Here is a 24,938-nt window from a genome sequence, read left to right on the forward strand (position 1 = left end):
TTTTGTAGATCGATAATTAAAAGGAACATTTGCGTTAACGCAAAACCTTAATCAAGCAGTAAAACATAATATACATAATATACAAGATACGGAATACACTGTATATACTAATTGTATATTCCGTATCTTGATTGCATATGTTTGTACGCCAAATAGAGATTGTATAACTAAACGACTGTCGTTTTATTGTACTTATATTTAACTAACGCTATAATTAAAAACGCTGTAAGTTTATTGTTTAATATTTATTGCTATAAATTTTTATTTAAAATATTCCTAATTGAAAAGTTTTAATATAAAGTACAAAGAGTTAATATAATTTAATTCCTTAATTTAAATGTATTTTGAACTTTTTAATATGAAACATTTTAATTTATATCCTTACTTCTTAGATTTATTGCTTATAAACTAACCGTTTAATTAAAATTTGTCTTAATAAAATATTAAATTTATTAATAGCGGCGCCATCTATCCCAAGACAACGAATTAAAATATTTTCAAATTAGTATATATATATAGAATGGAGCGGCAACTAGAATTTTTGTTCGATAAACATTTCCATTACCATGATATATTTCATAAATTCGTAGAATGTTTCTAAATACTCATAACGGATGTTTTGAATCACATATCGGTGACGGCAAGTAGTCTTCTGTCAAGGATCAGCTAAACCGGTTAAACATAGCCGGAAGGTTCGAATTTATACTCTAATTAAAGTGACATATGGAAGACTTACGGCACAGTCTTTTTATATATATCAATGGTATTATTATTTTTTAGATGTATGGCCGGCGCATTTCTAATGACAATAGGCTGCAGCGTTGATTTATTAGATTGCTTTGAATAATTAGCGAAGTTACTGTGCTCCCTATCAAAAAATTTTTATTAAACAGTGTATGTTTAACAGAAAAATTATATAGTTGCAAAAGTTATATTTTCTTATTTTGGTTCTATCAAAAACATATTCAATAAAAATTATATTATTTATAATTACTGGGTTATTGTACTGTCAAATTAAGAAATCAAAAATAAAAAGAATGCTTTTTAAGAAACTGAGTATTTATAAAGATTTAGAAAATTATTTTATCATATTTGTTGGCAATAAGTGTTTTTATTACCGAGGACAATTTGCATTTAAGAATAGAAGCAAATAATGTATTTAAACCACAATTGGTTCAGATTCTCATAATAATCATAAAAAATCCAGTTATTTTAACGGCCAAAAAATGTCCACTAATTTCTACGTTTACTGATTATGAAATTAAATTAACTGATTACATTCAGTTCTTACGCAAAACAGTTACAATTACAATGTTTTCAATGTTAACTTAACATTTTTTTATCATTGAGTTGCATATAAATAAGTCTAAAAATTACTCCAATTTTTATAAGTTAATTAACAAATAAGTAATAGTTGATATTAGTTATAAAAAAATTCTACTAAAAGCTGTTGACATAACTCATCATGATGACATATTACTAATAAAATATCAATAAAAATGTGGAGCGATTAACAAAAATTTTCAGTTTCATTAAAATTAAAACAGTAAGTATATAAGTAAATTGAATATATATGTTTATGAATTATTTTAGTCTACAGTTTTTAACATTAAACCCATGCTGAAGTTATGGGACTAACTGCATTTGAATCAATTTTATTGACATGTGCCATTGTGGGTAGCGTACATCTTCTGGTAACTGTTTTAACATCATTGGAAAGAGATGAAGAAGATCACCGAGATGTAATGAGTCACTTGGCCAAGTACAAATTTTTACATGAAAACACTATAACAATACAGGAAACAAAAATTCCATTTTATCATTGATTATTCTTTGGTATTATTTATTTTCAAATATTCAACAATAAAATAGAAAAATAAGCTTATTTTGTGGTTAATATTTATCACATATATTAGATTCGCCGCTTATATATATATGAGAATACATTTGTTAAAATATATCTTCTATAATAATAAAAATAACATGTATATAAATTTACTTTTTAAATACTGTATCATAGATATCTGTTCTTCTTTGAGCATATATAGGTATTTGCTGTCTAACATTTTCACATTCTTTCAAATTAATATCAGCATGGATTATTTCTTCACCTTCCTTGGCTTGTGCTACCACTTTTCCCCATGGATCTGTTATTTGGGAATGTCCCCAAGCAATGTAACCCTGTTGTCCTCTAGCTGGACTAACTCCCAATACATACACTTGATTATCCAAAGCTCTAGAACGTTGTAAAAGCTCAAAATGAATAGGTCCAGTAGTCATGTTGAAGGCTCCAGGGTATACCATCACTTGGACACCTTGTAATCTGTACAGCTTAGCCAACTCTTCAAATCTGAGATCATAACATATTCCTAATCCAATTTTAGTTCCATCTAAGTCAAATGTTGCTAGTTCATTACCAGGTGCTAACACATCTGATTCTTTAAATGTGATTCCATTAGGAATATCAATATCGAACAAATGCATTTTGCGATACTTAGCTATCATTTTACCATCTGGATTCCACACTGTGCAAGTGTTAAAAAACTTACTGTTTTCTATTTCTGGATATGTACCACCAACTAGATAAACACCATATTCCTTTGCTGTTCTCGATAACATTTCGCTTGTCGGTCCATTTGGTATCGATTCCGCATACTGATTGAAGAATTTCGTACCGTAGGGCGAATTAAAACACTCTGGTAATGAAATCAGCTTGGCACCCAAGTTTTTTGCTTGGGCTATTAACTTCTCAACATTTTGAAGATTCTCATTTCTGTTTGGTCCAACTTTGGATTGAATAAGAGCTGCCCGAAACATTTTACAGACTGACTGCATTTGATGAAGTCTTATCTTAAACTTATATTTCACAATATATATTTATCTTAAAACTTAAAACAAATAACAATTGAGGTTATATTGTTCTAGATTTATTTATTATTAGATTATTACATGGCGTATGTGCTATAACGAAACAAAATATTAATCTTTATATTCTTAGAATTATAATTATAAATTCAACATTTGCTATGTCTTAAAGTCCAAGTTTACATTATCTTTTAAAATTACCGCCATCAATTCATTAGACAGCTTCTTCTTACAGGAAATAGGATCAAAAACCATTGTTATACGCATGACACTAATGACATGACATTTAATTTTACTTTTACGGCAGGGGTGACAGCCACATTTGCTTAAGGCGTTGGTTTTTTGATCTTTGCATTTATTTTTGTACATACTTTTACAGGTAATTGCTCGTTTTATAATGTATTGTTAATAAACTAATTTATTTTTGTTTATTTAATAGAATGAGTGTACAGGTACAAACTATCACACCTGGAGATGGTAAGTAACCTAACCGGTAGTAGTATGTACATAGGTTAAATTATTTTTAATAATACTGTTTTAACATTGTGATCATAAAAGTTTATTTTTAAAATAGTGTAAAGAATAGCATGTTGGGTTATTGCAAATACACACCTTTACTATTTTTATTCTCATAAAATCAATAGTTAGGAGGACGCTTTTACATGACCTTGAAAAATTCTGAAGCGTAAACAATAGCCAGTTTTTTGTTTTTGTTTAATTCAGTTGTTTATAATATAGAATTTATTAACTTTTGATTAACTGTATTTTCTAGGATCCACCTTTCCTAAAACTGGACAAACAGTAGTTGTTCACTACACAGGTACCTTACAGAATGGCAACAAATTTGATTCTTCCAGAGACCGTGGAACGCCGTTTAAGTTCAGGATCGGCAAGGGAGAAGTCATTCGGGGTTGGGATGAAGGTGTAGCGCAGGTAATTATTAATTTATTATTGCTTATAAAAGTATTTAGAGAAGCATTATGATGATGCAAATCCTTGCGCTCTTAACTGTATTGAATTAGTTCAGTTGGGATGATATTACATGTACTCTGACTTGTGATTATATTTATATTGTAAGTTGCTTTTTATATATTTCAATATAAATGTACTATTGTTTCAGATGAGTGTTGGTCAAAGAGCAAAACTCATTTGCTCACCAGATTATGCTTATGGCAAAAGAGGCCATCCAGGCATCATCCCTCCTAATGCCACCTTGATTTTTGATGTAGAATTACTTGAAATAAAGTAAACAGTCATTACAAATTAATTATATAAGTTTCCAATACAAATTATTGTTAGTTCAGATGATAGATAACTTTTTTTTATTTCTTTTTAAGCCCTTTTTTTTAGTATTAATTGAAACACTGGTAGGGTCTTGCCTGTGCCGATATTTTAATTTTGGATATGCAATAAAGTTGTGTGGAAAGTACATTTTTGTAATGATTTTTTATCATTATAGAACAAGTATGTTACTGATTACTCATAATTTCATTTGAGATAGCGTTGGGAACTATCAACCGAAAACGGTCGGACTAGTTGATAGTAAAAAAACTAGTTGAATACAAATAAAAATTACTTTTTCAGTCAAATGCATGCTTCAACAGAATATTGTTTGCATTCATTATAACAGACGGAGTTGTATGAATTCCTTCCTGTTCAATAAAAGTAGTTTTAACAAGTTCTAACGGTGGGTGCTAAAACATGTGCACAGCGGCGAATTTAGCTACGTTTTACCTGTTTTTCAGTAATGCGCCGAATATTTAGATCTGTACACACCATCATAGTTGCCAGTGTAAGATAAATAGTCATCAATCAAAATTTTGTTCTATTTATCTTGTTATATTAATAAATATTAGAAAATTTCCAGTAGTTCCTAATTGATGTTACGTTAATATATATTATTTTTTCGATCATTTTATAAATAAAACATATATATCTATATATAATATGTAAATTTACATATTAGCATAAATTCGACACCTTATTAGTCGAACCATTCATGGTAAGTAGATTTCAATATTCCGTTCGAGCGGATTTGACGCATTGATGAAAAAAAAAAGACAAAACGTAGCCGAATTCTATGCGCACGCACGTGTTTTTTGTGAATGTGCCCGATCAGCTCGAGCAGAATCCTTACGTCTGTACCCACCAATCATCTGGTGGTGAATAGCATAGAAAAAAGTGAATAGGATGATTGTATTCGCGACTGAAACCAGTCGATAGTCGTTTTAGTTCCCAACATCAATAAGTTTCAATGTGTAGATAAATATCCATCACACTATCTACTAAACTAAAAAGACTTTTTAAAATGTTTTATCACTCCACATATAAATAAAAATATTTCATATCCTGTATAATTCAACCTTTTTTTTTTGTTGTACGTCGCGCCCTTTTAAGAAAAGCTTAGAAACTAACTGAAATATATTACAGAAACCTATAACGAAAGATTACAGTTTTTTCTATGGATTACAGCAATATGAACGCATGGCTGTTATATAATAGGCATCTATAATAAAATATATTAATGAAACGACCTACAATAGAGTTACCTGTAATATACTTTTGAATACATTCGAATGAAATGCAACTCATAACTGCATTATGATAATTTGTTTATTTATTTTCATTGATACACATTAATATCAAATTAAACCTTAGTAATTACCTCCGAGATATTTTATATTTAGGACCCTTCGATATAAAATATAGTAAAGGATACTATTTTTTACTCTTTGGTAGAAAGCGTCTGTTAATATAAATACAGTTATCAACACAAAAACAAATATTAAAATTAATATATATATATAGATCATTTAAATCCTAAATATTTTAGAACAAATTAGCACAATATATCTTCGTTGCAATTTAGAAAAAATATCACCCATTAACTACTGTCGAAGACATCTCCCAAAAATAAAAAATATATTTACTATATACTTACATATAGTTCCAAAATCAATCCATTCCAAAAATAAAAGGAACTTCGGTATTAAAAAAAAAGAATATATTCATTAACTGTTAAAACTCTGGATTGAAAGAATGTTTTAATATTACAACATGGACATACATTTTATGACTCGTTTTATGAAAACGCTGCTGCTGCAAATGCCATATTATGTCTAAAAAAAAAAGAAATAACAATTAGTATAAGACTACCTTGAATATTTACCTTTTAAACGTTCCAAATTAGAACGAAAATGGCTACTACTATAAAACTTTTGCTGAAGTTTTGCTCTTGTCCTTGTTCATACCTATTCCTAAAAATGATCCTAACAACATGCATTATATATATTATAAATACAATATAGCAATTATTGCATTTATCTTGCCTGTGTTTCTATTCTTCTATGGTCACACTAACTTCATTTAATCACATTAATAACAAAATTATATGTAGGAATCGTATTCACATCAAATTAATATACCGCCCACTTACCTAAAACAAGGAAAATCATATTATAAGATATCATTAAAGCACTATCATATAAATTAACATCATACGTGAATACTATCCAATATGATCGAATAATTTCAAATTCAAGAGGTGAAATCATTACATTTTGAAGATAATTGCTTATAATGTAAAAACGAGAAAAGTACCTTAAGGTGTCTGGAAGTTAGCTGTAATCCAGCTGTGGTCCCCAAAAAGTTCCTCCCAAGTCAGTACCATATGCAGACTCCCTTGAACACGATTCCAAGAAACAAATATTCCATGGAAGGCGAATTAAAATGTCAGCAATGGGACAATTTTCGTTCGACATATAGCAGAAAATGATTCATCGTTGTCTATTCATCGAAAGTTGTATATTAAAGTAAAGTTGTAAATTATAGTACCAGCCTGCAATCGCTACGAGACTTTATTTGTACGTCCATCTGTAACAAATCAAAGTTCTATATTAAAACTGTATACAAAAATATACATATAAAAAAATTTGGATCCGAAAGAAACTGGAATTTAACGTATCTCCCATATTCTTTCGCCCTGCTTGCTTAAGTCGGACGCACTTCAGTCAGTGCACTTTGAGTGCTCGAGATTTTTTTGGGAATTTCAACGATCCCTACAAAAATAATTAATAACACGATATTGGGCTCAATGGGACCCTTATTCTCTCAAGGGTTGGACCACACTTCAGTGACATTATAAAAACACACGATGCGTACGCGAAATGTCTTAGAACAAAAATAAAACAACATTAAAAATTGATATATTAGAAATATGAGATAAAAATTCACATCACTTGTTTAAAGAAGATGCTGGGATATGCTGCTTCCGATTAAGAAGCTTCAAGGCTAATCTAGACCAAAACAACGAACTGTCTGAAGCCAATTTGGCAATAGAAACTGATTTCCATTGAAATACTAGCCACATAACGCTAATTGTCAGGAATGGACCGGCGCGAAAACTGTTTTTAATTTAAAAAAGAAGAAATTCGGTTAAAATTACTTTTCATTTTTAAGCAAAAAACTAATAATTAAAATAGTTGCACAACGAAAGGCACCGCTCGTACAACTATGAAGAAACAGAGAAAAAGTACGATCTTAATTCAACATCGAAGGCGCCGTTGTCAGCAATACCAGAAAGATGTGCATGATTAAATTCAACATAATTAAATACATTTTGCGTTAACATTTCAGATATATTCAATTGCACCAATATTCAACAAATAACTGGCAGTGTAAACATATTCAATTTTATTTAATATAAATATACATTGTTTAAAACAAATTAATTAACATAATGAAATTTTGGCAACATAGTGTGCAAATTACAGGGTTGAAAAAAATTCATGGCACACTGGTTTTCCTTTACAAGCAATAAATATGCATTTTTTATAGTGCCGTCTTAAAAAACTACCTTATTTTAAGCAAATTTTTAATTTTTAATCAGAGGCGTGCAAATAATTTCATTTGCTAAATTAAAAAATAAATACATAACAAATTATTTTTGATGATGAATTTTTGATATTATCGTGAATTATTTTTAAAATTCGTTATGTAAAATTTGTATTTTATATATATTATATATTTAAAATTTTATACAGATTTTGAAAATATAAAATATAACAACGTAACTTTGCATATCATTCAACATCTAATTTGTATAACACATTAACAATATTACAATAACTTTCAAAGTAACTAAAAATATATGTTGATTTACAGTTAAACTATATTCTGTGGATGTTAAGCATTTTTCAAAAATTCAATATAGGTAATTCGAATAAAAATAAACTATTAATATATAATATCAAAATATGTATATTGATAAAGTCAAAGAAAACATATATAGATTGTTAAAAACAAATACTTTTAAACACAAACTTCCTGTTCAATTATGAATTCTTAACTTTATGACTTAAATCAGCTACATGACATTCCATCAATGATTGTATTACCTTTAACATTGTAATTATTAGTTACTAGCGATAAGCGAAAATGATTTATCTAATAGTTTCTATGAGGCTGAAACAGAATTACTTTCATTATTTTTGTATAGTTATTGTAATAAATATAAAAATAAGAAGTAATCTCAATTCTATTAATTTTTGAGCTCATTATTGGGTCCTGAATAATTTGGGTTTTTAGTGAATTTATTCTGCTATTACTTTTAGCATCTTACTTTAATAAGCAGTTTGAAGTGTCTAATATATTTTGCTAAGAATCATAAATATAAAATTATTCGTTATTCTATGGACAGTCGACTGAATCTGTCGATAGTATTAAGTAGTCAAACACTAAACAGTCATTTTCAATCAATAGGACCGCTAAATAGAGGTAAAATTTAGTAAACTTTTTTAATTTGGATGGGAAGAATACTAATGCAAATTGTTTAAAAGTTAGTGTTTATTATTTTGAAGTACATATAAATAAATATATTAACTTTAAATTATTTCGAAACAATAAATAAAATAAACCAATTAATCCATAAAGAAAATATTACAATTAAGAAATATCACAAGAAATTGCTTTGCATAAGTCTCAAGAAAATGTATATAGTAGAATTCTTATATAGACAAACATTTTATCTTTTTTAAACTTTAATTTACTCATAGGAGTAACAATATATATATATTATTGTAATATAATTTTTAAATTCATAACATTTTCAAAAATATCAATTTTAAAAATTCCCTAATTTTTTTTCTGATCACATTTATATGTGATGTCCATTTACAACAATAATTAAATCTAAAACTACTTGAAAGTAAATGCTTTTAGATTCAGAACAAATAAAAATAATTTTGAAATACAAATAAATTGTGGTGTTTAATAAATTGTGATAAAAGAAAAACTCAAGCTCTCAATCCTGATAATAATACATAAATTGTGTATCTTTAGTCTGGGCGAAAATGGCGGTTAATTCACGTAATTATAGTCGAGTTACTTAATCTATTCACCTTACTATGGGGAGAAACACTAGCCAGATATTAATTGATGCCTAAATCTACATAAACTTTAGCCAACACCTAATTAATAGTAGAACAGCTCTGGGAAATTTTGTTCATAAGTGGGAACTGTGTTCTTTTTCGGTTCCTCCGACGGGCTTGTGTTCTCGTTGACGCTCAACGATTTAAAGATTTCATTCAATTTTGTCTGCAATATATCATGCTGCAATTCGAAAGAAACACTGTAAGAACTATATAGGACCCGGCATGCTCTTACCTTTGGCTGAGTTCTTCTAACTAGCTCTGAGAATGTGGCCGTGCGGAATGTATGACTTATTTGCTTTCTCCTCTCGGCTTCAGCTTCCTTTCGAATTTCCGGAGGTTCAGTTAATACTTTCTTCATACTTTCAAATGTGAGTTCTTCTTCAGGCATTTTCTAAATAGTATCAGAATTCATTAGGTGGATCTTAAAGTTAAATACCTTATTACATACTCTTGTAACTCCTGGTGAACTCGCGGCACTGTCTACATCATGAACTGATGATATTTCGATAACGCTTCCCCTAGGATTTGGTTCCATCCAGCTATGTCTTTGACTACCTACTATCATACCTGTAAGATGTACATTGATTCTTAATTATTTCACAAGTTTTACCAGGGAAAATTAGGGGACAGGCCCGTTGGTAGTTGTATGTGCGCTTGCGTGCTGTAGCGATTATGCCGTCCCTATCATGAGCAATTTATTTCTACAGCAAAGTGTTCATGCTTAACAGGTCAGCTGAAGCCATTAGAATTAAAGCCATATATTTTTTAGTTGCCCTAGCCCTCAAAAGATGTATACTCGCATCTTTTTTTTTCAATTTCAATTTTTTTCAATTTCACAGCTGTCGGATCATTAGTTTGTGAATTATAGCATTTTGAGTGAAGCAATTTTTGTTGTTGTAAAAAAAAGGAATTTCGCGTGTTGATAAAATATTGCTTTTTGAAGGGAAAAAATACAAAGGAAAAAAAAAGTTTCCGGACACTGCCCCAAGAAAATCAACCATCAAGGATTGGTTGTTAAGTTTAGACGTGGTGAAATGAGCACCGAAGACGGTAAATGTAGTGGACGTCCAAAAGAGGTTGTTACCAATGAAAACATTTACAAAATCCACAAAATTATTTTGACTGACCGTAAATTGAAATTGAATGAAATAGCAGACACTCAACTGATGATCAAGCGTAATAAACCCGAGTTTTTGCCTTTATATGTGACAACCGATGAAACATGGCTCCATCATTTCACTCCGAAGTCCAATCGACAGTCATCCGAGTGAACTGTATACGATGAACCCGCTCCAAAGCGTGGGAAAACGCAACAGCTGGTTGGCAAAGTTATGGCGTATTTTGGTATGCGCATGGAATAATTTGCATTAACTACCTTGAAAAGGGAAGAACCATCACAGCGACTATTACATGGCGTTATTGGACCGTTTGAAGGCCGAAATCGACGAAAAAGGCCGCATTTGAAGAAAAAGTACTGTTTCACCAAGACAATACACCGTGTTATAAGTCAGTGAAAATGATGGCAAACATTCATGAATTGGGCTTCGAATTGCTTCCTCGTCCACTGTATTCCCCAGATCTGGCCCCCAGCGGCTATTTTCTGTTCTCAGATTTCAAAAGAATGCTCGCTGGGAAGAAATGTTCGTCGAATGAAGAGGTGATCGCCGAAACTGAGGCCTATTTTGAAGCAAAGGTCAAATCGTACTACAATCACCCTTGAAGGGAATTATGTTGAACAAAAAAAACTAACTTTGCCAAAAAATGTGTTTTAAGTAGGCTGAGGACTTTTTAATTGACCTGTTAATAACCAATTTATTCAACAAATTTAAACATTTTTAAGTATTCATTATGGGACATCATTTTGCTCAAAAATACTGGTTTTATTAGAAATATTGCCAACTTATTCCTACGCAAATAAATCTAGAATTTTAAACATTCGAGAGTATGTACTTTGGGAGATATTTTCAGTGACGCATTAAATACGTTTTCGGAGTGGTTTAAGCCTATAGACCATCGGGTATCAATTGAATCTTTTAACTATAATTTGCGTTATATAAAAATGCACTTTCGTGCTTAATATTTCCCATTGACTGCTAAATTAAGACCACTTTCTTTTGCAATTCGTTGTAATTTCTAATTATGTTAGAACCCATTATCATAATCATTATTTTTATTAATATCATATCATTAAATATAAATAAAAATGTACAGGTAAAGATGCCTGCACATATGGTTGGTAGAACAGAAACCATATTCACAAATAGCAACATAACGGATAGATGTGCAATCTGACTTTGTCAAGTATATAATTAAATAGATTTAAAAATGATTATAATTTGAACGAAATATGATATTCTGAATTTGATAGCATACATCTTAAATCATATGTTTATACTTCAATAATGTGAATATGTTCTCGCGCTCAAGGAGGCTAAGGTTCATTCTAACACACAACACATTCTGTTTTTACTATCAGGTTTCCCATATACCGAATTGGAGAAAATAAATTAGATATTTTTCAAAGCGAATTTATTCACATAAAATCGATGAATATGTGTCGTTTTGATCGATCTGCCGCATTTCAGATAAAACTATACTTAGATAATTGTAGAAATTCTGAGATTTTTGGGCGGAAAACTGAACCAAGTGAGTCAATCAATTTTCACGAGCCTCTTTTGAAACTAGCATTACACAATTAAGAGTTTTGCAGAGACTGGAACAAAAGGTAGTCGGAAGGGACAGTCCCTCAAATTTTCGCCGAGTGTGTGATTAATTTCTCTTTCTCTACCAGTTCTGTCATTTTTTTAAATTTCATTTCGCCTGCTTCAATCGCATTAGTTGTTGAAAGTTGAGAGTCGAATAAATTGTTTGTCCAGGTTCAAGCAGTCCATGAAGAACAATTTCTTTCCAATCCGATCAAACATTTAACATAGCCCTCCTCTTTGAAGCGTTTGCAATGCATTGTCTCCGGGCTTTGATCGCGATTGTTTTCACACATTATTAGCATTGTGATTCACTTTTCATTTTCCATAATCAATCGTTTCAAAAATGGTTTTATTTCGTTTTGTTTCAGCAGAGATTTATGATTTTTTAATTTTTCGCTTTTAATTCATGTAGAAACTTGATAGTTCAAGTTTAATTTGGTATGCAGTCTTTTGTAAATGGTTTAAAACTGTTTTCTAGTCAATGATTAGTTCTGTAACATTATCGCGTCGACATGAAATATATCGATCTACCTCTTCAAGATTTATCTTTACTTGGTCGGCTAGGGCGAAGTCTATTTTTAGCGTTCGGAAATTTCCGGAACCAAAACGAGCAGACCAGTTTTGACATTGCCATTCATTTAAAAACTAATTGCCATAAACAGCATACTGTATTTTTCCATTTTCGAAAGTAAAAAAGCAAAATATGGCAAAAATGGGTCACGAAATCATCACATTATCCAATAATTGCTGATTGAGTAAATAAATGAGGCTGCCTTCATATTTACAATGATCTATGGATAGTTTTTTAAAACGCATTATAGTGCGACTTCAATGATTAACTAGAACTAAAGATATGTATTCAGAAATAAAATTAAAATTACTTTTTGGACGCATACATATTTTGATCCCCTAGAGGAAATGCTGCGTACGATACACGCCCATTCACTCCCTTTTGTCGATATACAAAATGAAATTAAGTAATGTGAGGTGCATTAGTTACCTGGACCACCAGCACCATATGGTGATGTTTGTGTCAATCTAGATGGATCTATACCAGAAGATTTTAAATAATCACAAATAGCCATCTAAAATAGAGCAATTTACAAGAGGTAATATAAATTATTTAAAAAACACTAACCTGATCTACTAGAAGATGTGGTACCTTACTAGCAGGTTCACAACCTGATGGGTAATGGGACAACATGTCTGGTAATAGATGGGGAGCCTCTTCTTTCCTGCATTCTACCAGTTTACTTGCATAATCAGCTAAAGGTTGAATGCTAACAACATCTGGTATTAAAACTAGTAAACAAATAACCATTGTGTGTAAATTAAATTTCTGAGTATTCGAGAGAGCAGTAGAATTAAGTGCCAAGCTTTGAATCCTAGAACATAATCCTGTAAATATAATCATGTAAGTTTTAATTCTGCTGTTCTTACCCTAATAATAATTGTAACAAATCAATAACAGTCTCTGTACTGGCCAATTCTACACACAACAAAGCCAAGGTTGTGTAGACAGCTTCAATATTTTCAGGCGTATTTGTGTCCATTTGTAAACTTGTATAAAGAGCATCATAAATGATTGGGCCATGTTTATTAATAAAAATTAAATCAGGCCTGGAGGACTTCTCAATATTCAGATCCAATTCAAGCACAGACAGTCTAAAGAATGCAAAGCCAATTATATTAAAACTGAGAATCATTATCCTTACCCTTACCCTGGTTTATGCAACTTCTCAAGATTGTTGTGCCTATCTATAAGAGTGTGTAATATTTTTTGTACTAATAAACGCATTTCTGGATCTGGCGCCAGTGACATGCGTAAAAGAGGTTCCAAAAATGAAACTGGGAATGTAGTGTTTAAGTGGATGGTTTGATATTTTGTACCAACCTACAATTCATCTCTGTATCAATAATATTTTGCTATTATTTTTAATGCTCACCTTAAGTAAACTTTTCAATAAGATGCTCTGTAACATATTATCGGCAGGGGTTTGATTATCAACAAGTGGGAATGGTATTTTGCTCATAATAAACATCATTATTTCTATCTTTTGATAATCAGGAAGATGGTTGGTGAATTCACCAAGTGCATTTATTAGAGCCTCTTGGTATTGTCTCTCTTCAGATTGGCTAGTACCATTTTTGACTGAATCTCTTAGGTGATTCAAAAGTGAATTAATTATCTCAAGAACAGAGGGCCCTTAAATTACACATAAATGCATTAAAAATATTCTTTCCTTGAAAAACTCCTATTTAATTACCAACACTTTCTCCAGCAGCAATTGCAATAATTTTAGATAAAACTTCTGCAATGCTAGTTCTAATGGTTGGGCTTGATTTTGCATTTTCATCTAAGTGGGCCATTAGAGTTTCAACCACTGTGTATGAATATTGTGCCTGAAACAAAATCATTTTTATTTAACTAACTTGATAAAAGAATAATATAATACCTGTATAGAAAACATAATAATTCTAAATGTATGTATAGCAAATTCATTAGGAACCCATAGTTTATGATTATCAAAATGTCTAAAACAAAGAAAAAATAAATATATATACAAATATTATCGCAAAAATTATACCTTAGCACAGGCTTCAGCACTACCTTTATATGACCAAAAGATGCCCTACCAACTAGTTCTCGCATACATGTTTCTGACAACATTGGAGGATCAACAGAATCTTCAGGAACTGATTCACCATTATGATGATCTTTATGAAAACTTGAATCCTGCAAAAAAATTAAATATAATATATAGGATAACAATGTTAAATCAAGACTTTACCTGCATATTAAACAAAAGACTTGGAACAATTTTATCCATATGAACTGGTTCCCAAATATTTTCAACCAGATCATCAGAAACAGTTTTCCTAACTACTGCCTGTAAGCCTTTAATACCAGCCACTCTAATTTTGTCTCTTATTTCTTTACTGTCTCCACTATGACACATAGCTGAAAACTTACTAACAAAAAAATCATAACGTCTATGATAAGATGGGGTATCTTCTTCAATATTTGCAAATTTTACAAACTAAAACAGATATCTTCAAGATCTTCTCACCTACTTCATATAAACCTGAAGTATAATACCGATTGTGTTGCAAGTATTTGAAGTTCTGGATCAGTTGATTCTAACAATTTCTGAACCATTTTTAGAAAACTTTCCACAAATAAATTTAATGTTGGGGCATGGCAAGCTAATAATAATGAATCCATGGCCTCCATAGCAATAACAACAAATCTAAAAATACAAGAGCAATTTAGAAATTATCATACCATATTTGTAAAGATATTTACCCATTTCTTTTCCTATATATATCTCTGGCAGCCCTTTGATAAAGATATTCTCCAATTCTATCAAGTTTCTCAGGGGAACTAAGGGAATAAAATGTAAGCTTTTCCATATTACTTTTAACAAGCCCATCTTGAGGGTAAACTGGAAATATATTGTCAACTAAGCGTTTATATCGAGGCCTAAAGGCACTAAAACATCCGCAACAACCTGAAATACATTTAAGTACAAAGTTTAAGCAACTCATAACAATTATGTTATCTTAATAGAAATAATGTAATGTATGATATTAATGTTATTGAAAATTTTTGAGATAAACATCATTGTTTTCGAGTGCCTTATAATTACCATTGCACATTATGTAATACGTTCAATAAAAATTTGCAAATATCATAGAATTTACAATATAAGTTTAATACTAGATGTGCTTATTCCAAAGTGACAGCTGACTATGACGTTTTGTCAGTAAAGGTAATTTCTGGTTGCATATAGTCACAAAAGCTAAATCATTTTGAATATTAGTTATTCTAGTTGATTAGTTTTTAAGATTAAATTATCTAAATTAAATCGTAAATTTGTTATATATCTGATATATCGGTTGTATTAATACAAAATTTTATTGAATTTTATCCATTATAGCCATTTTAACTGAATATTTTCTAAAGCAATTTAATTTACTTTTTAATTAATTTAAAATACCTATTTGTATTTGTAGCTGATAATTTTAACCTCACATATATAATTCCTCATTAATTAAAATTTAGTTTATCCTACTTATAATTGTGATATATTGATTTTTAAGTATATTTTCTGTAAGATATAATGGATTTTTACAATTTTACTCATATAATATAGAGTAAGTAGTATAATATCAAAGCATGATAACATAAAAAAATTAATTCATAAAAATTAAAAAGTCCAAAATTTCTGAACTTTTTCTGACAATAAATAAAGTTTATAAATTAGGTAATAATATAACAGTATAGAGTAATTTATTTAATATAAAATATAGTCATTAATTAGTAATAGGAAAACGTATATATTAACAATATTAATATATATTAAGATAAATTAAATATGATGGTTTAGGTGACTAGTTAAACACATTTCCGTTTTCTTTTTTTACAAAGTCTCATCGATTTGTTATATTTGCTTAGCTACGTATTAAATGTATTATCATAATACATACCATATAATTTGAAGGTTATTGTACCATAAAAGTTGTAGCGTTTATTTTATGACGATATAACTTTGGAAAATGCTTGTATCGAAATGGGAAACTATATATATATAGCGTCCTAAAATATCACCCAATCGTCTGATATAGAGGTTTCCCAACTTTAAAATAGTTTTTTATGAAATAAATTTTCCATGGAATACAAAATATAACAAAAAATTGCGTTATTCGTTTTTGTCGGATTTTTATTCGAGATGTTCAAGTCTTGAATATCTATAGTTTAGTAAATATATTGCTTTGTATTATATTTTTATTGGGGTAAATAAGAATGGCTTTTTATATTACTTGGATTTATCGAGTATACATTTATATTGAGGTTAGGAATTCTCTCAAATTTCGAATTAAAGAGTAAAATAAAAGTATCTTGCAAAAGTTCCTCTCATTCTACTAAAATTCGAATAATAAAAATTAAAAAATACGTGAACCGAATATTTCAAGGTTATGTTGTTGACAGATGTCCAGTCTTACGAATGTTTTAAGTTAGGTAACTTAACATTACTTAACTGATGGCGCCATCTTTTGTTGACACATTTTTTGTATATTTAATGTAAAAATGTATTATTCTGAAATATGTCTCTGCTTAATGTTGATCATAAATAAATCCCTTCTTGGAAATATTAGTCTTAGGAGAATGCCAAAGTTGTGAAACGCTTTTAGACTCATTGCACCCTCATCAGGAAAACAAGGTGTATATGTCTGGGGAATAACAAAGGCGTGGCATACATGCCCTTGAATAGTATGAAACATAACGGCCGGACAAGCAGTAATTATTCTGCAAATATATATATATATATATATATACATATAATATTTTGCGGTTAATTCCAAAAGTCCCTGATATGAATGATTGTTCGGTGGTTTTGATTAAGTCAATTCAATGTCTTTTTGAAAAATGTTGTAATGTCGCCTCATTTTTCTACGAAGATTGTAAATAAAAATGTGCCAAAGACTTACCGTAGATGATCCAAAATCAATAGGCGATTTCTTCTCAAATATAAAATCTTGCCAATGCGAAAAAAGATGCTGTCTTTATGGGCTGTCTTTAGGGTTATTAAAGGCGATATATAAAAAACTAATACGGTTTCATTAGTAAGTAAATATCTAGATACTTTACTTTATAGTTCAGGTTCAGACACGATTCAGAAAAATTTCAGTATCAAAAAGGCGCCAGTGTATGATCTAATGAGTGGATAATACTTAAAGAGCTACCAATATAAGGTATAATAAAGCTTGCACTATTTAAGGCTACACTGCGACTGTAAAATGTGCCAATGTAGATGAATATTGTGGAAATTATTATGCCTAAATCCTAAACCTGGTAAATCGCATAAGAATGAAACATCACATCGACCAATAACATGTTAAATATATGATTCCTGTCGATACAAGAGCCAATTCCTAGTCAACCCGTCAACCGAACAATTCGGTTTCCGTGTTAAACATTCAAGCCCTCATCAAGCTTTCCGCGTCGCAGCAACAATCATGGCATTAAGGAAAAGTCGAAAAACTGGAGCCATCTTTTTAGATCTCTCCAAAGCTTTCGATCTAGTCTGACACCACGGTCTAATATTCAAGCGAAACAGCTTTATCTACAGAATGACCTAATCTCCCTAATAGATTCATACTTGGAAGGAAGGTAGATCCTTTCAAGTGAGGATCAGTGTCGCAGTCTCCTCTCGTAAACACATATCCGCAGGAGTCCTCCAAGGTGTTCCACTAGCCCTAGCCCTATTTAATCTAACCTTTACATGACTGATTTCTCACTCTACAAATATTCCCACACATCAGTTTATGCAGATGATACTGCTTTCTTTACCACCGCTTACAGTCCCGACGCCATCCGCAACAGACCTCAAGTCCAACTGAACCAGATGATTGGGTGGTACAAATTCTAGAGGCTGCAGATTAACACGAGCAAAACTCAAGCTATTCTGTTCCACCGCAAGAAGGGGTTTCGCACCTATCCCCTTCAATTTGATAAAATTCCGATCCGCTGGCTCCACAAAGTTTCATATCTCGGTCTCCAGTTCGACCGTAGATTCCAATGGTCACCTCAGATACAGCACGCTATTTGCAAAGGCAATGGCTTATACAGCCTACTCTTTCCACTCCTTTGCAGAAAAATAAAATCCCAAACCCCAGAAAGCGACTCTGTACAAAGTGCTAGTCCATCAAGTCTGCCTCTACGGAGCACAAAGACCATTTGGTTCTAGCTGGTCATCATGGAATAAGAAAAAAAAGTTTCTCTCTTGTTCGAAAGCTAAAAGTGGTGCTATCTTTTCTGTCGAATCTGTCCGAGAATTTGTTCTTAAAAAGTCTTAAACCAATTATTGAATAAAAGCAACTCTTTCGGGCTCACCAATTCAAATTTAGAAATAAACACACGACAATTTATCAAATTAGTTCAGCTATATTTTAAAATATCAAGCGTCAAGCGTTTGAAAAATATGGACCTCGTCAACAAATAAATTACTATTAGTCTATCCAAAATAGCAGTGAATTTACGTCATCTCAATTTTTGACGTCAAAACTTCGCAATATTGCCACATTTAACTTTGACATTTAGTTTGTTTTGGCTTTGGTATATAACAACATTCTAATTAATATAAAATAATGAAACAAAAATATAATTTATTTTAACATTATAGTACATCGAATTCATATATTATCGAAGGACTTAAACTACAGTTAATTAAACAGCCACGATAGAGTATAGGTTAAAGTTGTTATATTTATATTGAACTCCTTTGTAAGTCACCTTCCCTAGAGGCTTAATCCAACTAATTAATAATTCTACATCTAAGTAATGTATAATATTTCCATTAGAGATCATATTTACCTTTTTATGTTTAGTTCTTATTTCCTTCGTTTCTATGTTTTCTTCTCAAAGTATTCTGATATTACTGGATTTCTCCTTATTTTCTTCTGTTACTACCAGTGTACATTTTTCTTGATGAAATTAGATTTAATAACTACATTCTCCCTAATGCCTATCTGCAAGACAGTTAGTTTTCATTATCTTCTCGTACATATTAACCAAATCCTCATATATATTCTGAAGAATTACACGCATAACTATATACATATATATCTTTCATACTCTACAATACGATCAATAATTTTTACAGTTATCCTATATTAATTATATACTGACCTTTAGCTGTTTCCACTCTCATCATCATCAACCCCCCTGTTTTGGTATTGTTAGCATTGAATCATAATCCCACATCCTGAAAGATTCATTCGTTCACTGTCACATTCTTTATCACTATTCAAGTCAATTTAATTTCCAATCTGACACCAGTTCACAATTCTACCATTTCTTAATCTCTTCTGTGTGTCTGATGGAGTTAATTCAAACTGAAGGGTGTTATCGTAGACCATCCTTTCCAAACATCCAAACAGTCCATCCATGTTTGGATTTTTGTCCACCTGTATCTCTTCACAATTCAATTTAATTTAATATGCAGATCGGACATACGATTTAGTAAGTCATCATAAATTGTATTTTATTTACAACATTATTTTCACTCCTTAATACTCAAAACTCACCCATATACTCATTAACGTTGCATCTGTGGAAGACCTTATGGTAAACTTGTATAGTGACTAATATGGGCCGATGGGTCCTTCTAGATATATACCTAGATTTAAGTTTTTGTTTATATAATTTCTAGGGTAGTCATCAACGATTAGTAACAACGTAATAAATAAATAAATAAAAAGTATGCATGAGAAGAGGATGGAGACTAACTGTTTTGCAAATATGGTAAATGTATTAGGGATAATGCAGTGACTAAATCTAATTTTATCAAGAAAGTGATGCCAAAATGACTTGACAAGGAAACATTGCAACGGAACAAACAAGAATCAATTGTAAAAAAATTAATATGTTCTGTAATGAATGTGAAATACATTAGATAACACTACATAAATATTGGTGGTGTGGCGTTCCCACAAACTATCATGGCTCTATAATTAATTTTAGTTTTAGTCCATTAATGTACTATAATGTTAAAATAAATTACATTTGATAACATTATTTTGTATCATTATATTATTTAGATTAGAATTCTATTATATGTCAAAGCAAAAATTAATTAAAAGCCAAAGTTGATGTGGCAACATTGCGACCCTTTGATATGGTGAATTTAGATGACGTGAGTTTATTGTTTTATTGGATAGACTAGAGATAAGTGATGAAGGTAAGGGAAATTATGCATTCTAGGAGATTTCATTAGTAAAGTACGAAGGACAGATAGTACATATAATGCGATAATCGTAAAATACGGAAAAGACGTGAGAAATGAAAGCGGAAAATAATTCTCGATTTTTGCACTCAACAATGACATATAACACTTACCAACAAGCAAATCAGACTTAGCATTCGCGAAATGTTATTGTAATAAATGAGAAAAAACTACAATGGAAATGCGAGCCATAAGTAACGTGAACTAGTAGAATAACCTACTGTCGGTAGGCTACCGACTCATGCTATCGCTATTATTTATTTGGGCTACACAATCGTGCTCTGCGAGCTCCATGTAACACTCGCGCGGGACTTCGCTGCTACCGTGTCCAACCAAACGGTGTAAAACAAGGCCGATATTTAAATGGAGATTTCGCGCTGCATTTAGTCCAGCGCCGTATGGCCCGTATGTAATATCGGTTATCTGTATCGGAATTTTACGCGACTTTTGGCCAGTTAATAATAATAATGTTAATACTAAAGCGCATCAAAACATTTCTCAGAAATTCAATGGCCGAAGATCGTTTAACAGCACTTTCTATGCTATCTATTGAAAAACAGTTTATGAGGCTTGAAATTTGGCACGGTTAAAGCTTATGCGGAGGAAGAATTTTTAGGCCTAATATTTTTGTGTAATATGCGGTACAAATAGATATGTTTCAATAAAATGAAGAACGCCCAAATCAAGCAACCAAGAATAGCCGTCAGATCGGTGTCACAATATTTATAAATAGTCTGCAGATAGCCGTGCGGGCTAAGAGTTTAGCTCGCCGACAATAAAGTGTTATGATTATTATCTTTCTGTAGATTTTAGTGGTATTAACTTCTGATTAATTCCATATTTCATTAGTAAATTAATTTATTAACAAAGTATTAACCGAATATAGCAGGTACGTTCATTTGTGCATCAAGAGTTAAAATGAATGTTCTATAGAATATTAACAGTTATAAAGTAGTTTCATAGAACTTTAATTCATCATTTGACGGTGAGTTACCACGGGGGACATAAGATAAAGTAGAAAGCAATAGATAAATGGAAATCATAGAAGACAAACTAAAGATGAGCTATGTGCTAGGGCAAGATTGAAAATTTAAATAAATAAGCAAAAAACCCTGCAATTTTGTTTAAAAATTTAGATAAAGAAATTATTGTTTTAATCATCCTGGTGTATTTATTGTTTTTGCAATATATATTTTAGCTAAAAGATACGTATAAAAGATAAAGGCTATATGAATACATAAATGAAGTAATGAACATATGAAGCGGTTAAAATGAAACTCACTGCATAATTTGCATAGATAAATAAAAGAAATTATGAATTATTAACAGCAAATTTGTAAACAATTTAGAGCAATGATAAATTTTAAATTGTTCAGCAATTATTAATGTGGCTATATGACAATTTATCATTTGAACATTCATCAATTATTTTGATTATTTACTCTACAGACATAAGTTTTAAAAAATCAATAGTTCACAATTTAAGGATTGTACATATTGTGGTTCTAAATTGTGAAAAATAAATTACCTAATTGGTGTTCGTTATTGTTTTAATATACATGCTACAAATCAAAGATCAATGTCAAAATAGTTTTATTTACATATTGTCTATTTTCACATACCAACATGTATTACTTCATTTATTATTCCATATGTATGTTTATAACATAAAAGTGAAGAAAGGAGATGTATACTTATATTTGATGCTCTGAAGTTGTTTCAGTTCTGAAAATAATCTTACCTATGATACTTTGTTATAATGTTCAGTGGTGTAGTAGTTTAAACTTATTAATACTTTGTTAATTATTCAATCTACATGGAAATTAGATTTAATTTCATGATAGTTATTTTAATATACAGATATTTGCTATTTTAATTAATATTTTATATCAAATACATTTCTGATCTTATATTGAAAATACTGTGAAAACACGTTTTAGAATTCACTTTATTTTGTTTTGAGAGAAATATGATTAATTTAATAAATTGTAGTCGAATTTCGGCTCCAGGGTGGTCACTAGTAAACATTAATGTTGAATTTGTTCGAGACCTTATCGTGATCTAGCGATTGGTAAGATGATGAAAGCAGTGGTGTAGTTTGTTACTGAATGTGTGAGAGCAAATCACAGTGATCAAGGGTCATTGGTGATGGCCGCTGCGTCCGTTGTTCGAGAATCCGTCTTCGGAACTGCCCCCCGATCGTTGGCCTTTGGGCCCGGCCTGCAGCAGCGGCGTCCCGAGGCTTTTCGTGGCGCCGGAAGCGCGTAGAAGCGCGCGCGCCCTCTGCACTGGCGCAGCCTGCGCGTTCGTATCGAGCGAGCTATTGGAGGCAGTCCGCGCCCGGCTTCGCTGCGGCCATGACCGACCAGCTGCTCGTGCTATGACCTTCCGCGTGCCCGTGCTCTGCTGCGTGCTGCTGGCGCTGCTGGCGGCCGCACAGGACGACGACGATGACGGCGGCTTCTTGGACGATAACGTCACGTTCGAGACCATCCCCTATTTCGTGTCGTCGCCGGTACCATCTCTGGCGTCTCTCAACGCCACCGAGAAAAAAGAAGATCCCCTCTTCCCCACGGATCTATTCACTGACGAACAGCTCAAGTCCGGAGCCATCGTCCTTCACATCATCGGCGTCATCTACATGTTTGTCGCCCTGGCCATCGTCTGCGACGAGTTCTTCGTACCGTCGCTGGACGTCATCATCGAGAAACTGGAGATCCAGGACGATGTGGCGGGTGCGACCTTCATGGCAGCCGGCGGTTCCGCTCCAGAGCTTTTCACCAGTGTCATCGGTGTTTTCGTCTCGTTCGATGACGTCGGCATCGGCACTATTGTCGGATCTGCCGTATTCAACATCCTCTTCGTCATTGGAATGTGCGCAATCTTTTCCAAAACTGTTCTCACACTCACTTGGTGGCCACTGTTCAGGGACTGCTCCTTTTATTCGGTCAGCTTGATAGCGCTCATCATTTTCTTTAGAGATAATCGCATTCAATGGTACGAGGCTTTGGTACTCTTCAGTTTCTACATCGCCTATGTTAGCTTCATGAAATGGAACCAGCCGATGGAGAGGCTCGTCAAGAAGGTGGTCTACAAGAACAAAGTCACCAGGGTAAGATCCACGGATCAACTCATGCCTACGGTAAGTTCACGGTTCACCAGAGGCAAACGATCCCCCATGTAAATAGATCGTTTGTATCATTCATGCTTTCATTGTTTCTCTCTCCTGTTTCACTGCCAATATATAATTTATATCGATTTTATGCATATATAAAGAATAGCTTTAAACAATTACATAATACATCTGTACTCACCTACATAGGTGACAAATGCAAGATATTCTACTTTTTGAATTTAAAATTATCTCAATGGAATCTAAAAAAAATGCGTGTATATTATTCACTGAATCGTTATTTACAACTTACCCTGGGATTTATTTTAAATCTGAAAAAAGGTAGGTAGATTTCATCGATTATAAGCCGCCCTAAAATTGATAAAATTTGTATACAGTAAAATATAAAATATTACATAAAATTGTATCATATATCGATAAATTATGAAATAAAAGGTATCGAGCCATAGAACTTTAAAGTGAAATAAAACTCTATCTACTAAATTTAGTTTCAAAGTAAAATAGCTTTTTAGGAGACATACATTTTTCTATGATGTTCATAGGTGTTACTAGACTATACCCACTACGACTGAAAAATTGTATTTCATCAACCTTCCTTATATTTATGTATGTTTATTGTCGTACAAACAATTACTAAGTTGAGTGAACTGCTTAAAGTTTGTTTTTACTCCAAATTTGGCAATTTTGTTTGTTTATGTCGTCGATAAACCAAAAAGAAAAAAATCAGGAATTTGACTAATCAAATACTGATGTTCATTATATATTGCTAAGTGGCTTTGATGCTTTTGAAACATCAATTATCAATCAAAAACCTGATTGTCAAAGTAAATAATCAAGTGACAGTTAAACCTTAAAATTCTATTACTTTAACAAATTCGCATTAAATTACAATATACAATTACAAATATGTATAAAAAAAATTGTGTAAACCATCATATTATTCAAAAATATATGCGATGTAATATATCAATTTAACTATGAACTTGTAACTGAACCAGTGACCTGTTTACTAACA

The 24,938-nt window shown here is 31.5% G+C and overlaps 4 protein-coding genes and 1 long non-coding RNA gene across 8 annotated transcripts in view; 3 read left to right on the forward strand and 2 right to left on the reverse strand.

The window, feature by feature from the left end:
• The first annotated feature begins 554 nt into the window (after positions 1-554).
• LOC143200939 (uncharacterized) lies at positions 555-932 on the forward strand. Its single transcript, XR_013006851.1, has 2 exons — positions 555-692; positions 781-932. It is a non-coding gene; the product is annotated as an uncharacterized LOC143200939 (long non-coding RNA).
• Positions 933-1,822: 890 nt separating this feature from the next.
• On the reverse strand, positions 1,823-2,904 carry LOC143200932 (omega-amidase NIT2). Its single transcript, XM_076411730.1, has one exon. It carries the CDS (start codon positions 2,833-2,835, stop codon positions 1,996-1,998), a length of 840 nt encoding a protein of 279 aa, XP_076267845.1. The 5' UTR covers positions 2,836-2,904; the 3' UTR covers positions 1,823-1,995.
• Positions 2,905-3,103: 199 nt separating this feature from the next.
• Fkbp12 (peptidyl-prolyl cis-trans isomerase Fkbp12) lies at positions 3,104-4,294 on the forward strand. The gene is made up of 4 exons (XM_076411736.1): positions 3,104-3,244; positions 3,305-3,342; positions 3,638-3,798; positions 3,986-4,294. The coding sequence occupies exons 2-4, from the start codon at positions 3,306-3,308 to the stop codon at positions 4,112-4,114; spliced, it is 327 nt and encodes a 108-aa protein (XP_076267851.1). The 5' UTR covers positions 3,104-3,244; position 3,305; the 3' UTR covers positions 4,115-4,294.
• A 4,397-nt stretch (positions 4,295-8,691) lies between these two features.
• On the reverse strand, positions 8,692-15,759 carry stmA (Protein EFR3 homolog stmA). Of its 2 annotated transcripts, XM_076411717.1 has the most exons (15): positions 15,652-15,759; positions 15,309-15,513; positions 15,102-15,252; positions 14,794-15,042; positions 14,590-14,738; positions 14,458-14,536; positions 14,269-14,404; positions 13,948-14,207; positions 13,723-13,895; positions 13,442-13,666; positions 13,140-13,386; positions 13,002-13,086; positions 9,745-9,863; positions 9,529-9,687; positions 8,692-9,474 (listed from the first exon to the last, which is right to left on the reverse strand). In XM_076411717.1, exons 1-15 carry the CDS (start codon positions 15,659-15,661, stop codon positions 9,337-9,339), a joined length of 2,385 nt encoding a protein of 794 aa, XP_076267832.1. In that variant the 5' UTR covers positions 15,662-15,759; the 3' UTR covers positions 8,692-9,336. The 2 variants fall into 2 exon arrangements, with proteins under 2 accessions (XP_076267832.1, XP_076267831.1); XM_076411716.1 differs by lacking the exon at positions 15,652-15,759 and having other exon boundaries at positions 15,309-15,635.
• Positions 15,760-23,050: 7,291 nt separating this feature from the next.
• The window catches only part of Nckx30C, a 135,649-nt gene continuing 133,761 nt past the window's right edge, over positions 23,051-24,938 (forward strand). For all 3 annotated transcript variants that reach the window (XM_076411719.1, XM_076411718.1, XM_076411720.1), the window contains exon 1: positions 23,051-23,932. In XM_076411719.1, coding sequence (XP_076267834.1) covers positions 23,171-23,932 — 762 coding nt within the window. In that variant the 5' untranslated portion in view covers positions 23,051-23,170. The remainder of the gene's footprint in view (positions 23,933-24,938) is intronic.

Source organism: Rhynchophorus ferrugineus, unplaced genomic scaffold, assembly GCF_030347505.1.
Source record: "Rhynchophorus ferrugineus isolate W39M unplaced genomic scaffold, kcgeb_rfMv2 rfM8, whole genome shotgun sequence".
Lineage (NCBI taxonomy): Eukaryota > Metazoa > Arthropoda > Insecta > Coleoptera > Curculionidae > Rhynchophorus > Rhynchophorus ferrugineus.

Excerpts from the sequence above, each read along its gene's own strand:
- LOC143200932 (XM_076411730.1), bottom strand. The coding sequence starts at position 2,835 with ATGCAGTCAGTCTGTAAAATGTTTCGGGCAGCTCTTATTCAATCCAAA.
- Fkbp12 (XM_076411736.1), top strand. The coding sequence starts at position 3,306 with ATGAGTGTACAGGTACAAACTATCACACCTGGAGATG. Across the intron at positions 3,343-3,637 it reads AACTATCACACCTGGAGATG|GATCCACCTTTCCTAAAACT; the intron begins GTAAGTAACCTA and ends TGTATTTTCTAG. Across the intron at positions 3,799-3,985 it reads GGGATGAAGGTGTAGCGCAG|ATGAGTGTTGGTCAAAGAGC; the intron begins GTAATTATTAAT and ends CTATTGTTTCAG.
- stmA (XM_076411716.1), bottom strand. The coding sequence starts at position 15,550 with ATGAGTTGCTTAAACTTTGTACTTAAATGTATTTCAGGTTGTTGCGGA. Across the intron at positions 14,537-14,589 it reads GTGCTGAAGCCTGTGCTAAG|ACATTTTGATAATCATAAAC; the intron begins GTATAATTTTTG and ends TCTTTGTTTTAG. Across the intron at positions 9,688-9,744 it reads GTTCACCAGGAGTTACAAGA|AAAATGCCTGAAGAAGAACT; the intron begins GTATGTAATAAG and ends GATACTATTTAG.